General features: G+C 45.7%; 2 protein-coding genes across 3 annotated transcripts in view; one reads left to right on the forward strand and one right to left on the reverse strand.

The window, feature by feature from the left end:
• Positions 1-11,928, forward strand: part of LOC138963299 (copine-9-like) — a 43,911-nt gene extending 31,983 nt beyond the window's left edge. Inside the window, exons 13-16 of the mRNA XM_070335363.1 lie at positions 7,341-7,451; positions 8,895-9,004; positions 9,561-9,865; positions 10,046-11,928. Coding sequence (XP_070191464.1) covers positions 7,341-7,451; positions 8,895-9,004; positions 9,561-9,865; positions 10,046-10,098 — 579 coding nt within the window. The 3' untranslated portion in view covers positions 10,099-11,928. The remainder of the gene's footprint in view (positions 1-7,340; positions 7,452-8,894; positions 9,005-9,560; positions 9,866-10,045) is intronic.
• LOC138963298 (dystrophin-like) overlaps positions 11,700-17,366 on the reverse strand; it is a 411,116-nt gene continuing 405,449 nt past the window's right edge. For both annotated transcript variants that reach the window (XM_070335362.1, XM_070335361.1), the window contains exon 68: positions 11,700-15,728. In XM_070335362.1, the coding sequence (XP_070191463.1) occupies positions 15,616-15,728 (113 nt within the window). In that variant the 3' untranslated portion in view covers positions 11,700-15,615. The remainder of the gene's footprint in view (positions 15,729-17,366) is intronic.

The raw sequence follows: 17,366 nt of genomic DNA on the forward strand, positions 1-17,366 counted from the left end.
TGTGTCCACGTTCTATACACTGTCAGTGTGTGTCCACGTTCTGTACACTGTCAGTGTGTGTCCACGTTCTATACACTGTCAGTGTGTGTCCACGTTCTATACACTGTCAGTGTGTCCACGTTCTGTACACTGTTAGTGTGTCCACGTTCTATACACTGTTAGTGTGTCCACGTTCTGTACACTGTCAGTGTGTCCACGTTCTATACACTGTCAGTGTGTCCACGTTCTGTACACTGTCAGTGTGTGTCCACGTTCTGTACACTGTCAGTGTGTGTCCACGTTCTGTACACTGTCAGTGTGTGTCCACGTTCTATACACTGTCAGTGTGTGTCCACGTTCTATACACTGTCAGTGTGTGTCCACGTTCTGTACACTGTCAGTGTGTGTCCACGTTCTATACACTGTCAGTGTGTGTCCACGTTCTGTACACTGTCAGTGTGTGTCCACGTTCTATACACTGTCAGTGTGTGTCCACGTTCTATACACTGTCAGTGTGTGTCCACGTTCTATACACTGTCAGTGTGTGTCCACGTTCTATACACTGTCAGTGTGTGTCCACGTTCTATACACTGTCAGTGTGTCCACGTTCTATACACTGTCAGTGTGTGTCCACGTTCTATACACTGTCAGTGTGTGTCCACGTTCTGTACACTGTCAGTGTGTGTCCACGTTCTATACACTGTCAGTGTGTCCACGTTCTGTACACTGTCAGTGTGTGTCCACGTTCTATACACTGTCAGTGTGTGTCCACGTTCTATACACTGTCAGTGTGTGTCCACGTTCTGTACACTGTCAGTGTGTGTCCACGTTCTATACACTGTCAGTGTGTGTCCACGTTCTGTACACTGTCAGTGTGTCCACGTTCTGTACACTGTCAGTGTGTGTCCACGTTCTATACACTGTCAGTGTGTGTCCACGTTCTGTACACTGTCAGTGTGTCCACGTTCTGTACACTGTCAGTGTGTGTGTCCACGTTCTGTACACTGTCAGTGTGTCCACGTTCTATACACTGTCAGTGTGTCCACGTTCTATACACTGTCAGTGTGTCCACGTTCTATACACTGTCAGTGTGTCCACGTTCTATACACTGTCAGTGTGTGTCCACGTTCTATACACTGTCAGTGTGTGTCCACGTTCTATACACTGTCAGTGTGTGTCCACGTTCTATACACTGTCAGTGTGTGTCCACGTTCTATACACTGTCAGTGTGTGTCCACGTTCTGTACACTGTCAGTGTGTGTCCACGTTCTATACACTGTCAGTGTGTCCACGTTCTATACACTGTCAGTGTGTGTCCACGTTCTGTACACTGTCAGTGTGTGTCCACGTTCTATACACTGTCAGTGTGTGTCCACGTTCTGTACACTGTCAGTGTGTGTCCACGTTCTATACACTGTCAGTGTGTCCACGTTCTGTACACTGTCAGTGTGTGTCCACGTTCTATACACTGTCAGTGTGTCCACGTTCTATACACTGTCAGTGTGTGTCCACGTTCTATACACTGTCAGTGTGTCCACGTTCTATACACTGTCAGTGTGTCCACGTTCTATACACTGTCAGTGTGTCCACGTTCTGTACACTGTCAGTGTGTCCACGTTCTATACACTGTCAGTGTGTGTCCACGTTCTGTACACTGTCAGTGTGTGTCCACGTTCTATACACTGTCAGTGTGTCCACGTTCTATACACTGTCAGTGTGTGTGTCCACGTTCTATACACTGTCAGTGTGTGTCCACGTTCTATACACTGTCAGTGTGTGTCCACGTTCTGTACACTGTCAGTGTGTGTCCACGTTCTAGTACACTGTCAGTGTGTCCACGTTCTATACACTGTCAGTGTGTGTCCACGTTCTGTACACTGTCAGTGTGTGTCCACGTTCTATACACTGTCAGTGTGTGTCCACGTTCTATACACTGTCAGTGTGTCCACGTTCTGTACACTGTCAGTGTGTGTCCACGTTCTATACACTGTCAGTGTGTCCACGTTCTATACACTGTCAGTGTGTGTCCACGTTCTGTACACTGTCAGTGTGTGTCCACGTTCTGTACACTGTCAGTGTGTGTCCACGTTCTATACACTGTCAGTGTGTGTCCACGTCAGTGTGTGTCCACGTTCTATACACTGTCAGTGTGTGTCCACGTTCTGTACACTGTCAGTGTGTGTCCACGTTCTATACACTGTCAGTGTGTGTCCACGTTCTATACACTGTCAGTGTGTGTCCACGTCAGTGTGTGTCCACGTTCTATACACTGTCAGTGTGTGTCCACGTCAGTGTGTGTCCACGTTCTGTACACTGTCAGTGTGTGTCCACGTTCTATACACTGTCAGTGTGTGTCCACGTTCTGTACACTGTCAGTGTGTGTCCACGTTCTATACACTGTCAGTGTGTGTCCACGTTCTATACACTGTCAGTGTGTGTCCACGTTCTATACACTGTCAGTGTGTCCACGTTCTGTACACTGTCAGTGTGTGTCCACGTTCTATACACTGTCAGTGTGTGTCCACGTTCTATACACTGTCAGTGTGTCCACGTTCTATACACTGTCAGTGTGTGTCCACGTTCTGTACACTGTCAGTGTGTGTCCACGTTCTATACACTGTCAGTGTGTGTCCACGTTCTATACACTGTCAGTGTGTGTCCACGTTCTATACACTGTCAGTGTGTGTCCACGTTCTATACACTGTCAGTGTGTGTCCACGTTCTATACACTGTCAGTGTGTGTCCACGTTCTATACACTGTCAGTGTGTCCACGTTCTATACACTGTCAGTGTGTCCACGTTCTATACACTGTCAGTGTGTGTCCACGTTCTATACACTGTCAGTGTGTGTCCACGTTCTATACACTGTCAGTGTGTGTCCACGTTCTATACACTGTCAGTGTGTCCACGTTCTATACACTGTCAGTGTGTGTCCACGTTCTATACACTGTCAGTGTGTGTCCACGTTCTATACACTGTCAGTGTGTGTCCACGTTCTATACACTGTCAGTGTGTGTCCACGTTCTGTACACTGTCAGTGTGTGTCCACGTTCTATACACTGTCAGTGTGTGTCCACGTTCTATACACTGTCAGTGTGTGTGTCCACGTTCTATACACTGTCAGTGTGTGTCCACGTTCTGTACACTGTCAGTGTGTGTCCACGTTCTATACACTGTCAGTGTGTGTCCACGTTCTATACACTGTCAGTGTGTGTCCACGTTCTGTACACTGTCAGTGTGTGTCCACGTTCTATACACTGTCAGTGTGTGTCCACGTTCTATACACTGTCAGTGTGTGTCCACGTTCTATACACTGTCAGTGTGTGTCCACGTTCTATACACTGTCAGTGTGTGTCCACGTTCTGTACACTGTCAGTGTGTGTCCACGTTCTATACACTGTCAGTGTGTGTCCACGTTCTATACACTGTCAGTGTGTGTCCACGTTCTATACACTGTCAGTGTGTGTCCACGTTCTGTACACTGTCAGTGTGTGTCCACGTTCTATACACTGTCAGTGTGTGTCCACGTTCTATACACTGTCAGTGTGTGTCCACGTTCTGTACACTGTCAGTGTGTGTCCACGTTCTATACACTGTCAGTGTGTCCACGTTCTGTACACTGTCAGTGTGTCCACGTTCTATACACTGTCAGTGTGTGTCCACGTTCTGTACACTGTCAGTGTGTGTCCACGTTCTATACACTGTCAGTGTGTCCACGTTCTATACACTGTCAGTGTGTCCACGTTCTATACACTGTCAGTGTGTCCACGTTCTATACACTGTCAGTGTGTGTCCACGTTCTATACACTGTCAGTGTGTGTCCACGTTCTATACACTGTCAGTGTGTGTCCACGTTCTATACACTGTCAGTGTGTGTCCACGTTCTATACACTGTCAGTGTGTGTCCACGTTCTATACACTGTCAGTGTGTGTCCACGTTCTATACACTGTCAGTGTGTGTCCACGTTCTATACACTGTCAGTGTGTGCCACGTTCTATACACTGTCAGTGTGTGTCCACGTTCTATACACTGTCAGTGTGTGTCCACGTTCTATACACTGTCAGTGTGTGTCCACGTTCTATACACTGTCAGTGTGTGTCCACGTTCTATACACTGTCAGTGTGTGTCCACGTTCTATACACTGTCAGTGTGTGTCCACGTTCTATACACTGTCAGTGTGTGTCCACGTTCTATACACTGTCAGTGTGTGTCCACGTTCTATACACTGTCAGTGTGTGTCCACGTTCTATACACTGTCAGTGTGTGTCCACGTTCTATACACTGTCAGTGTGTGTCCACGTTCTGTACACTGTCAGTGTGTGTCCACGTTCTATACACTGTCAGTGTGTCCACGTTCTATACACTGTCAGTGTGTGTCCACGTTCTATACACTGTCAGTGTGTCCACGTTCTATACACTGTCAGTGTGTGTCCACGTTCTGTACACTGTCAGTGTGTGTCCACGTTCTATACACTGTCAGTGTGTGTCCACGTTCTATACACTGTCAGTGTGTGTCCACGTTCTATACACTGTCAGTGTGTCCACGTTCTGTACACTGTCAGTGTGTGTCCACGTTCTATACACTGTCAGTGTGTGTCCACGTTCTATACACTGTCAGTGTGTCCACGTTCTATACACTGTCAGTGTGTGTCCACGTTCTGTACACTGTCAGTGTGTGTCCACGTTCTATACACTGTCAGTGTGTGTCCACGTTCTATACACTGTCAGTGTGTGTCCACGTTCTATACACTGTCAGTGTGTGTCCACGTTCTATACACTGTCAGTGTGTCCACGTTCTATACACTGTCAGTGTGTGTCCACGTTCTATACACTGTCAGTGTGTGTCCACGTTCTATACACTGTCAGTGTGTCCACGTTCTATACACTGTCAGTGTGTGTCCACGTTCTGTACACTGTCAGTGTGTGTCCACGTTCTGTACACTGTCAGTGTGTCCACGTTCTATACACTGTCAGTGTGTCCACGTTCTGTACACTGTCAGTGTGTCCACGTTCTATACACTGTCAGTGTGTCCACGTTCTATACACTGTCAGTGTGTGTCCACGTTCTGTACACTGTCAGTGTGTCCACGTTCTATACACTGTCAGTGTGTCCACGTTCTATACACTGTCAGTGTGTGTCCACGTTCTGTACACTGTCAGTGTGTGTCCACGTTCTATACACTGTCAGTGTGTGTCCACGTTCTATACACTGTCAGTGTGTGTCCACGTTCTATACACTGTCAGTGTGTGTCCACGTTCTATACACTGTCAGTGTGTGTCCACGTTCTATACACTGTCAGTGTGTGTCCACGTTCTATACACTGTCAGTGTGTGTCCACGTTCTATACACTGTCAGTGTGTGTCCACGTTCTATACACTGTCAGTGTGTCCACGTTCTGTACACTGTCAGTGTGTGTCCACGTTCTATACACTGTCAGTGTGTCCACGTTCTGTACACTGTCAGTGTGTGTCCACGTTCTATACACTGTCAGTGTGTGTCCACGTTCTATACACTGTCAGTGTGTCCACGTTCTGTACACTGTCAGTGTGTGTCCACGTTCTATACACTGTCAGTGTGTGTCCACGTTCTATACACTGTCAGTGTGTCCACGTTCTGTACACTGTCAGTGTGTCCACGTTCTATACACTGTCAGTGTGTCCACGTTCTATACACTGTCAGTGTGTCCACGTTCTATACACTGTCAGTGTGTGTCCACGTTCTATACACTGTCAGTGTGTGTCCACGTTCTATACACTGTCAGTGTGTGTCCACGTTCTATACACTGTCAGTGTGTCCACGTTCTGTACACTGTCAGTGTGTGTCCACGTTCTATACACTGTCAGTGTGTGTCCACGTTCTATACACTGTCAGTGTGTGTCCACGTTCTATACACTGTCAGTGTGTGTCCACGTTCTATACACTGTCAGTGTGTCCACGTTCTGTACACTGTCAGTGTGTCCACGTTCTATACACTGTCAGTGTGTCCACGTTCTATACACTGTCAGTGTGTCCACGTTCTATACACTGTCAGTGTGTGTCCACGTTCTATACACTGTCAGTGTGTGTCCACGTTCTATACACTGTCAGTGTGTCCACGTTCTATACACTGTCAGTGTGTGTCCACGTTCTGTACACTGTCAGTGTGTGTCCACGTTCTGTACACTGTCAGTGTGTGTCCACGTTCTATACACTGTCAGTGTGTGTCCACGTTCTATACACTGTCAGTGTGTGTGTCCACGTTCTGTACACTGTCAGTGTGTGTGTCCACGTTCTGTACACTGTCAGTGTGTGTCCACGTTCTATACACTGTCAGTGTGTCCACGTTCTATACACTGTCAGTGTGTCCACGTTCTATACACTGTCAGTGTGTGTCCACGTTCTATACACTGTCAGTGTGTCCACGTTCTGTACACTGTCAGTGTGTGTCCACGTTCTGTACACTGTCAGTGTGTCCATGTTCTATACACTGTCAGTGTGTGTCCACGTTCTGTACACTGTCAGTGTGTGTCCACGTTCTATACACTGTCAGTGTGTGTCCACGTTCTGTACACTGTCAGTGTGTGTCCACGTTCTATACACTGTCAGTGTGTGTCCACGTTCTATACACTGTCAGTGTGTGTCCACGTTCTATACACTGTCAGTGTGTGTCCACGTTCTATACACTGTCAGTGTGTCCACGTTCTGTACACTGTCAGTGTGTGTCCACGTTCTATACACTGTCAGTGTGTGTCCACGTTCTATACACTGTCAGTGTGTCCACGTTCTGTACACTGTCAGTGTGTGTCCACGTTCTATACACTGTCAGTGTGTGTCCACGTTCTATACACTGTCAGTGTGTCCACGTTCTGTACACTGTCAGTGTGTGTCCACGTTCTATACACTGTCAGTGTGTGTCCACGTTCTATACACTGTCAGTGTGTGTCCACGTTCTATACACTGTCAGTGTGTGTCCACGTTCTGTACACTGTCAGTGTGTCCACGTTCTGTACACTGTCAGTGTGTGTCCACGTTCTATACACTGTCAGTGTGTCCACGTTCTATACACTGTCAGTGTGTCCACGTTCTATACACTGTCAGTGTGTGTCCACGTTCTATACACTGTCAGTGTGTCCACGTTCTGTACACTGTCAGTGTGTGTCCACGTTCTATACACTGTCAGTGTGTCCACGTTCTATACACTGTCAGTGTGTGTCCACGTTCTATACACTGTCAGTGTGTGTCCACGTTCTATACACTGTCAGTGTGTGTCCACGTTCTATACACTGTCAGTGTGTGTCCACGTTCTGTACACTGTCAGTGTGTGTCCACGTTCTATACACTGTCAGTGTGTGTCCACGTTCTATCTGTCTGTTCTTTCAGGACGGCGTCATCAATGACGTAGACAAGACGGTGCAGACGTTAGTCGGTGCCAGTTCCCTCCCTTTGTCAGTCATTATTCTGGGTGTGGGACCCACCGACTTTTCACTCATGGTAAGCTCGGTGTGCTTTCGCGTCAAAAGAACAAAACAAAGACAGGAATACAAACAGCCAAGATGGCCCATAGATAGGCAGTTTACTCGCGTTTTCTCCTCCTTTGAAGGCGACTTTTCTGCTTAGGTCTTAGAAAATAGACTTAATTTGATATTGAATATTACGGTCAAAATAATATACTGTATTTACAACAGCATTACATTAGTCTAGTCTACTCTAGTCTAGTCTAGTCTAGTCTAGTCTAGTCTAGTCTAGTAACCGTCATGAACTTGTATGACGCAACCTCAAACTTGAAGGTGGAGATCGATGTCTTTTTATATTTAGTCAAGTTTTGACTAAATATTTTAACATCGAGGGGGAATCGAAACGAGGGTCGTGGTGTATGTGCGTGTGTGCGTGCGTGTGTGCGTGTGTGCGTGTGTGTGTGTGTGTGTGGAGAGCGATTCAGACTAAACTACTGGACCGATCTTTATGAAATTTGACATGAGAGTTCCTGGGTATGAAATCCCCGAACGTTTTTTTCATTTTTTTGATAAATGTCTTTGATGACGTCATATCCGGCTTTTCGTGAAAGTTGAGGCGGCACTGTCACGCCCTCATTTTTCAACCAAATTGGTTGAAATTTTGGTCAAGTAATCTTCGACGAAGCCCGGACTTCGGTATTGCATTTCAGCTTGGTGGCTTAAAAATTAATTAATGACTTAGGTCATTAAAAATCTGAAAATTGTAAAAAAAAAATAAAAATTTATAAAACGATCCAAATTTACGTTTATCTTATTCTCCATCATTTGCTGATTCCAAAAACATATAAATATGTTATATTCGGATTAAAAACAAGCTCTGAAAATTAAATATATAAAAATTATTATCAAAATTTTTTTTTCGAAATCAATTTAAAAACACTTTTATCTTATTCCTTGTCGGTTCCTGATTCCAAAAATATATAGATATGATATGTTTGGATTAAAAACACGCTCAGAAAGTTAAAACGAAGAGAGGTACAGAAAAGCGTGCTATCCTTCTCAGCGCAACGAATACCCCGCTCTTCTTGTCAATTCCACGTGCACTGCCTTTGCCACGGGCGGTGGAGTGACGATGCTACGAGTATACGGTCTTGCTGCGTTGCGTTGCGTTCAGTTTCATTTTGTGAGTTCGACAGCTACTTGACTAAATATTGTATTTTCGCCTTACGCGACTTGTTTTTTAAATCTTTTTTTCTTTCATCCTTTAAATGCCTCTTGTACTTACTCATAGTGTTCTATAGATAGAAGCTGACATTATAATTATTATTGTGATTTGGAAAAAAACAACTATTCCTATTCTGTGGGAAAGAGATTCATTCAGAAGCTCGTCTAAGAGACCCACTCACTTACATGATTGCAGCGGTCGGGTTATTTGGAAGAACAGCCAGTCAGTCACCTTGTTGTGTGTGTGTATTTCCAGGAGCAGTTCCATCAGTCGCTGCGCGCCCCCATGTTTGACGACCACAGCAAGAAGACTGCAGTCAGGCAGAACACGCACTTTGCGGCATTCAAGAAAGACGCATTGGCAACGTATGTGTATTTCTGACTCTTAAAAAACAGACCGACAAACAGGCAGACAGACAGATGTACAGACAGACAGACAGATGTACAGACAGACAGAAAGACAGACAGTCACATGACTATAGACAGACAAAGACTTTGTCTTTAATTTTGTTTAGCTGGGGTTTAACTCCTTGCTGTTGTTTGAGTTTTGTGTATAGGCAGGCGTATAGTCACTCAGGTGGGACCTTTCAATCAGCTGGGACCTTCCAATCAGGCAGCAGCCAGAGACTGAGTGTACGTGGTTGTAGTTTGGCTGGTTGCAAGGCTGGTTGCTTGGCTGGTTGCTTGGCTGGTTGCATGGCTGGTTGCTTGGCTGATTGCTTGGCTGGTTGCTTGGCTGGTTGCATGGCTGGCTGGTATTATGTGAGGTGGTTGTCTACCTCCGGTTACAGTACTTGGCCTCTTGGAGATTTCAGCTGAAATCCGTGCTGTCCCGGCATTGATCACTGCGGCTGGGACGAAAGCAGACGATGAGTGGGTCTTTGAATGTTTATTTTAATTCGTTTTGTGTTTCGTCCCACAGAGGTGGCAGCGTGCTGGTGGTGCAAGAGGCTCTGGCCGCGCTGTCCTCCCAAGTCCTGCAGTACATGAAGATGAAAGGTCACGACCCTGGCCGACCCCGCGTGACACGCGCTGACCCCACGCGCTCCTGGGTTGACCCCGACACCACACTGGACGGGGAGGATGAGGTCAGCGGGGGGTTGAACATGACCTTCAAAGCGTCGTCAAGGTCGTCAGTGAAGCTATCGCGGAACCCCTCTGTCATCCACAAGACTGTGTCCAATCCGACCCTCAACCAGGCAAACCGCAGTCTGCTCAGTGGCAACGGTCAGTGAAGTCGGACAAAACACTCTGTATGATTGTATGTGTTGTGGTGATTGTTACTTGTAGTTATTTAACAGAAGTGGTGTAATTTGACAGTTTACTGATGTGTGTGTGTGTGTGTGTGTGTGTGTGTGTGTGTGATGTGTGTGTGTGTTCACTCCATCACTTCTCTGACCATTACAGGTCCAGTATGCCCTACATGTGGATCCGTCCTTGACCTGACCTCCACAGCATAGAGCGTGCTTCACTGACGTGCACAGGCACTTCACGCCGTGCTCCACACAGGACCCGGCACTGTCACAGGACCCAATAGTCAATACACTCCACGACTGTCAGAGGGAGTGGCTGTTTAGAGGTCCAGGTCCGACTTCTGCCACGATTGCTTCCCTGCTCCAGAGTTGAGGCTGTACTGCACACAGAGCCCCATCCACTCCAAGGCAGCTCTACGTCCAATGCAGTGTGATATGAATGGCTGGTCATAGACATAGGGGTCTTCTGCCTCCGTCACTTGCTTCGGCACCGCTTATTCAGCATTCTAAGCCCTCCTGGCACAGCCCACCGATGTACATTGCATTTGGCAAGGCTGACTGGAGAGTTGTGGATGCCGCTACCTGTGCAGTGTGTGCAAGCAGGCCGCCATCGAGGTCTCCTAACAGCGTGTGCTTCATGGAACGGACTTGTTAAGAAGCCCTGTGCAGTGTGTGCAAGCAGGCCGCCATCGAGGTCTCCTAACAGCGTGTGCTTCATGGAACGGACTTGTTAAGAAGCCCTGTGTGAATGAGTAACTGACATTCTGTCTCATTACCAGCTATACCGGCTTCATGACCTAGCTTTTACGGCTGAGAGGAATGAGACTTGCACCTTTCAGCATGCCATAACGTCATTGTTAGACAAGATACGTAGGTGAACACAACTGTCTGTTTTGGATACGCATATTTGTGTACTTGTTAGCCATCGTCTCGTGGTTCGGGCATTTATTGGAGGAACTGGTGGCAGTCATATAGGCCGTCCAGCGGCATAGGGACATATATCTCACAGTGATAAGATTTACTATAGTATCTTCAATTTGTGGAAGGCATACACTGTCATGCTTGTGTGGGATGTGCAATGCCTGCATGTGTACGGCATCATTGTGCAGAACACTCAATATGCCCCGCACTCCGCTAATATTCTGCCTGTGTGCTTCTAGGACGTAACTGTGTGTAGAAGCACCTGTCTGGTAAACATGCCGAGTTCACGGATGTCGCCTTCTCACGATCATTAAGGATGATGAAGTCAGGCCCGAGATACCAAGTGAAACTTGTGATCATTAACTGTGATATGTCTGCGATGTGGTAGATTGATGCCATCTGGAACATAACTTGCAGATAAACGTTGGCATTTCATGTCAAAGCGTATATATGGTTCAAATAGAGAACAGTCCATGGACAGTGATGGAAGACTGCTAACTCTTCCTGCGTGTGACTCAATCTGAACACTCTTCATGGGGAGACACATCCTTACCTTATAGTGTTTGGGACTTGGGAATAGGCCTGTGTATTTGTTATGATGGTGTGATTGGTGGTGGATATCTCTTTCGTGTGTTAGTGCGTGTGCACGGTTTGTAGGTATTCATATGAATGTCATTAAAGTTGAGAAAAAAAAGCTGTACTTGCACACATTATACGTTATGTGTGTGTGTGTATGCGTGCGTATATGGTAAGATCGAGATGTATTGCTTTCATACATAATATACTAACTTATGATGCTTTTAGTGCAAGACTAATTATTTAACACGTTTTAAATGTACAGGAACCAACAGACTGATAAGCTTACAGCAGACAGACAAACACATAAGACCATTCTTTATTATTTATTGCTTCATATGAACATACACTTATATACACTATCATAGGTATGGTGTAGCAATTTCATTCTTACCGTATGGATTACACATTAGAAGAATAATACACTGTGTGATTAACATTTCACTGTAGGTCACATATAACAATGGTGCAATGTCCAGGGCTAGGCAATCCTTACAGAACAACCAGAGTTCCTAACGCCTCAAGTTCAACACACAGCAATTAAAACTACGTACAAAAACTAAAACGACAAACTACTTTCGCTGCTTTCACAAAACCAGACTCAAAGCACAAAACTCATCTGGCAGCGGACAATTGAAATTGCTTCAGCCAAAAGAAACGAAACCATACTGCCTTGTGAAAACCCTGAATCTCAAGCAAAAAACGAAGAAACGTACAGCAGCAACCCACTTAAGAGTTCTGGAAGAATCTCAGACACTGTCATGATTTTCAGGAACCAAAATCCGTGTATGCATTAAAAACATGCTTACTCTAACCTAGATATCAAAAATTAAGTTGCTGCTTCTTTAAACCTTCCAAAATCACAGTGTTGTGTCCACACATTCTCAAAACAGAACGCCTGTTGTCACAAGTGAACCTTTTATGCCAAAATCTAATGTGTAACAGTTTCTATTCAAACTTAAAACAACCAAAGCAAACTTAAAGCTGTGGTCTATTTATGACTTTCCGGGGCTACGAGGTTGAAAAATAGGGATAAAATTATGTACAGAATTCTGTACAGCAAACACTACCCGAAACCCCACCTATACGGCGTGTATGACCTTGAGAGCTTTAGTCAACGCTTGAATTTTGCAGGGATAACATCCGGTTTGCTCTCTCAAGACTGATCATATTTTATCTTCAAGAGAGATCAAGGGGAAAAAATAAACGCCCCGGCGGAGATTCGATCTCTCGACCTCGAGACTTCATGTCTCATGTCCTAACCACTAGGCTACTGCGCCAAGTGAGAAAAAGAAGGAAAAACATTGATATGAATTCATGTTATGTTATTCTTGAAGCAGCATGATTTATATCTCTATCCGCCTATTGTTCAGAAGTGAATACATGTATAACTATTTCTTAGATGTCTGTTTTCAACTGCACAGAGCTTTGGAGAGATTCAATTACTGTTCTTGTCATTTTTCTTGCATGTTGTAAATAGAGATATCGCAGCTATTTGCATGGCGCGAATGTCGTGTAGCATGACGGTGTAAACATGTACTGCGATTCCGTGAAACACGTTTGCAAATAAAGGCAAATTTTAATGGCAATTTTGACGTTTTTGCAACGCATGAATGGTAATTCAAGTGTAGAATGATATAAAATTATCAATTTTATTTTATCTTTGACAACACTGGTAAAGTGGCCTAGCGGTTAAGACATCGGCCCCGACATTTCGAAGCCCCGAGGCCTTCGAGTTCGAATCCCTGCCAAGTCGTTTATTTTTTCTACTCGATCCTTCTTGACAAATATGCTCAGCTCTGAGAGAGCAAACCGGATGTTACCACTGCAAAATTCAAGCGTTGACTGAAGCTCTCAAGGTCGCCGTATAGGTGGGGTTTCGGGTAGCGTTTGCTGTACAGAATTCTGTACATGATTTTATCCCTATTTTTCAACCTCGTAGCCCCGGAAAGTCATAAATAGACCACAGCTTTAAGCTGGTCTCTGCAAATGAACACAAAAGCAGTGTAGCCAAGGTAGCCACAATAAGTGCAGATTTGGGGTTGGCGCCGCAGCTACAGCAGTTGAGGTATTGAAGAGGGCGTAATATCATACCAGTGTCATAGATCAGTTATTCATTCATTATGACCAAGGAAGAACACATGCATTGAAGTAGACGTGCACAAGTCACAATTCTACAAACATTCTTAAACATTTCAATACATGCTACACTTTGCTTTTCATTTCTCATTTACTTTTGCCTTGTGTAGATGTAGTGTTTTGGCACGACCCATCGGACCACTTCAATGCCCCAGTATAGACAGTTTCACATTGTATTTTTAGTGGTAACTGCAACATAAATCCCTGTGATTAGAGGACACCTCAGACACCTTCTGTTGTCCTTTTGTTATCTGGGTCAACATATACCTGTCATGACAGGCCACCTGCACCGTGGGGACACTTTCACTTAGTCCTAGGGGTGTCCTGTCATGACAAGCCAGCTGCACCGTGGGGACACTTTCACTTAGTCCTAGGGGTGTCCTGTCATGACAAGCCAGCTGCACCGTGGGGACACTTTCACTTAGTCCTAGGGGTGTCCTGTCATGACAAGCCACCTGTACCGTGGGAACACTTTCAGTTAGTCCTAAGGGTGTCCTTTCACCACAGGTACCACTGTACACATTATCTGTTGAACACAGTGATCAACATCTATACTTGTATCTCTGAAGCTGCTCACCTTGTACATGTACCTGCAGTCCAGATCACAGCTAATGGAGTTCTTCCACTCTACAGTCTCTATTCACAAACTAGTGCTAATTAATTCACGCTAATCATGAATGACGAACAAGTCACAACAACCAAACGTCTTCACAACCAGAAAGTCACAACAAGATCTGAATGATCAACCAAAATGTATCACCACGTACCGTAGCAATGTTTCGCTGATCACACACACACTGTTCAAGTAACATTAAACTTGGTCAACAGCTACAACATATATTCTCATTCCATACTGTTGGTGTAAGTGGCATGGGTTTGGGTTGATAGCGGCGAGGAAGACAGCAGTACATGCAACGTGGTGTTGGGGAGGTGGGAAGGGTGGGGAGTGAAGGGTACCATTGTTCATTCATTTCACAGACCAAGTGAACTGACTTTTTCACAGATGGAAAACGGTCCAAGGCACTAAAGCACAACCAGGATGTAGCAAGGAATTGACACTGACAACTAATAAACTCTTACCATCATGTCAAAATTGTAATGCCGACTCAAAACCTAGCTTCCCTACAGTGCCTCCCTCTAGATCAGTACCACCTTAGAACATCGTTACACATTCAAGTGATCCTGACCATTCTATAGGCCACGTACTCGAGCTAAAACAGGGATCCAAAAGAAACAATCAGCAAATACTTTCTGAACTGGACTATAAATGCATTTTGCGAAAAAAACGACCACATTTGTGTTCCTGATTTGAGAGAAGCACAAAAGTCTGTTTGAACACACAGTCGTGAGTGGAGGGAGGATACATTTCACACCAACATAATCTTGAGTATAAAACCTTTCAGTACGTACACCACCCTAACAACATACAGTGGTAGGTATTATGAGTCGGCTATCAAAGGGAATATGAGTGAATGACTTTCATGGATGACCAAAACATTAAATGTGGCGCTGAAGACTGGGTGAAACATTCAAGTACTCTGTAGCGCTCGCACTGTCAAAAAACTACTGACTGTTGAAAAGGGCAGACATGTACAACTTTCAAACATGATCGACATACGATTAATTCACTGACTGCTTAACAGTGAAGGACCGATACTGTATGATCAGGCAATGAACGATGAAGCGTAAAAACTCTGGTCGAAAATGACGCATGACGAGCGTTGTGACTGGTTGATGAAGAAGACTTCAGTAGAAAAACATGTTTGTTTTGTTGATGGCTGGAAGCAAGGCAGCAGTGTTGGTGGCAGTTTGGTGGACACTTCATGCAGTCTTCCTTGCACTCTTTGGACTGCTAAAGGGGTTCAAAGTTTTGTTTTCTCGCACCGTTTCTTCTCTCTTAAGAGGACAATCCTGTAGAGTTTCCCTCCAAGAGAATTATAATCCCTCCACAAGAATTCATCCCAGAAACAGGAAAATTCCCCACGGGAGAAGTGTCGAGTGTTCTGAACGTTCCCCGCTTGGAGATGTACATGTGCTGCCTGGTGGTAAGACTTGCGTCGGCGTGATGGCTAGAGGTGAAGGTCAAGGTCAGCGTCTCTCCTCCTCCCCGGCGGTGCCGTCCTCGTCGGTCATGACGGTGACCAGCGACCCCACGGCCTGACCCACCTCGCCCGCCATGTGGAACAGCTGACCCACGTTGCCTGCAACAAACACGGTCATGTTCGTCACAACACGATTCACCTTGACACTTCACTTTTCACTTCTACTGCTACAGTGGAACGCCCAGTTTCACTTCTACTGCTACAGTGGAACGCCCAGTTTCACTTCTACTGCTACCGTGGAACGCCCAGTCTCACTTCTACTGCTACCGTGGAACGCCCAGTTTCACTTCTACTGCTACAGTGAAACGCCCAGTCTCACTTCTACTGCTACCGTGGAACGCCCAGTTTCACTTCTACTGCTACAGTGGAACGCCCAGTTTCACTTCTACTGCTACAGTGGAACGCCCAGTTTCACTTCTACTGCTACAGTGGAACGCCCAGTTTCACTTCTACTGCTACAGTGGAACGCCCAGTTTCACTTCTACTGCTACAGTGGAACGCCCAGTTTCACTTCTACTGCTACAGTGGAACGCCCAGTCTCACTTCTACTGCTACAGTGGCACGCCCAGTTTCACTTCTACTGCTACAGTGGAACGCCCAGTTTCACTTCTACTGCTACAGTGCAACGCCCAGTCTCACTTCTACTGCTACCGTGGAACGCCCAGTTTCACTTCTACTGCTACAGTGCAACGCCCAGTTTCACTTCTACTGCTACAGTGGAACGCCCAGTCTCACTTCTACTGCTACAGTGAAACGCCCAGTCTCACTTCTACTGCTACCGTGGAACGCCCAGTCTCACTTCTACTGCTACAGTGGAACGCCCAGTTTCACTTCTACTGCTACAGTGCAACGCCCAGTCTCACTTCTACTGCTACAGTGGAATGCCCAGTTTCACTTCTACTGCTACAGTGGAACGCCCCGTTTCACTTCTACTGCTACAGTGGAACGCCCAGTTTCACTTCTACTGCTACCGTGGAACGCCCAGTTTCACTTCTACTGCTACCGTGGAACGCCCAGTTTCACTTCTACTGCTACAGTGGAACGCCCAGTTTCACTTCTACTGCTACAGTGGAACGCCCAGTTTCACTTCTACTGCTACAATGGAACGCCCAGTTTCACTTCTACTGCTACAGTGGAACGCCCAGTTTCACTTCTACTGCTACCGTGGAACGCCCAGTCTCACTTCTACTGCTACCGTGGAACGCCCAGTTTCACTTCTACTGCTACAGTGGAACGCCCAGTCTCACTTCTACTGCTACAGTGGAACGCCCAGTTTCACTTCTACTGCTACAGTGGAACGCCCAGTTTCACTTCTACTGCTACCGTGGAACGCCCAGTTTCACTTCTACTGCAACAGTGGAACGCCCAGTTTCAGATCCCCAATTTAAATCTTCACACTTTGTTTTTTAACACTGCTTTCTCAGATGTTCAATTCCTAGCCTCTGTAAATCAAATGTAACTATATTTTACGACTCCCTCCCTCTTAACAACTTTGAGGTCTCAAGAGGATTGCACTGTACCACAAGGCACATTAAAACATTGATCCTCTTTAGTACTTGTAAGGTACAGCCTCAACACATTTCATCTGATGTGAAGAATAATTCATCTTTATCCACATAGAAGCATAGCTAGGTTATCACTGAAAGGACTGACCATATGATGTGCTAAAAATCACCTTAACTTGCCCACAGAAATGTGTTTAGAAGATAAAGAACATTCCATATCATCTTCATGGAA

Source organism: Littorina saxatilis, linkage group LG3 (assembly GCF_037325665.1).
Source record: "Littorina saxatilis isolate snail1 linkage group LG3, US_GU_Lsax_2.0, whole genome shotgun sequence".
NCBI lineage: Eukaryota > Metazoa > Mollusca > Gastropoda > Littorinimorpha > Littorinidae > Littorina > Littorina saxatilis.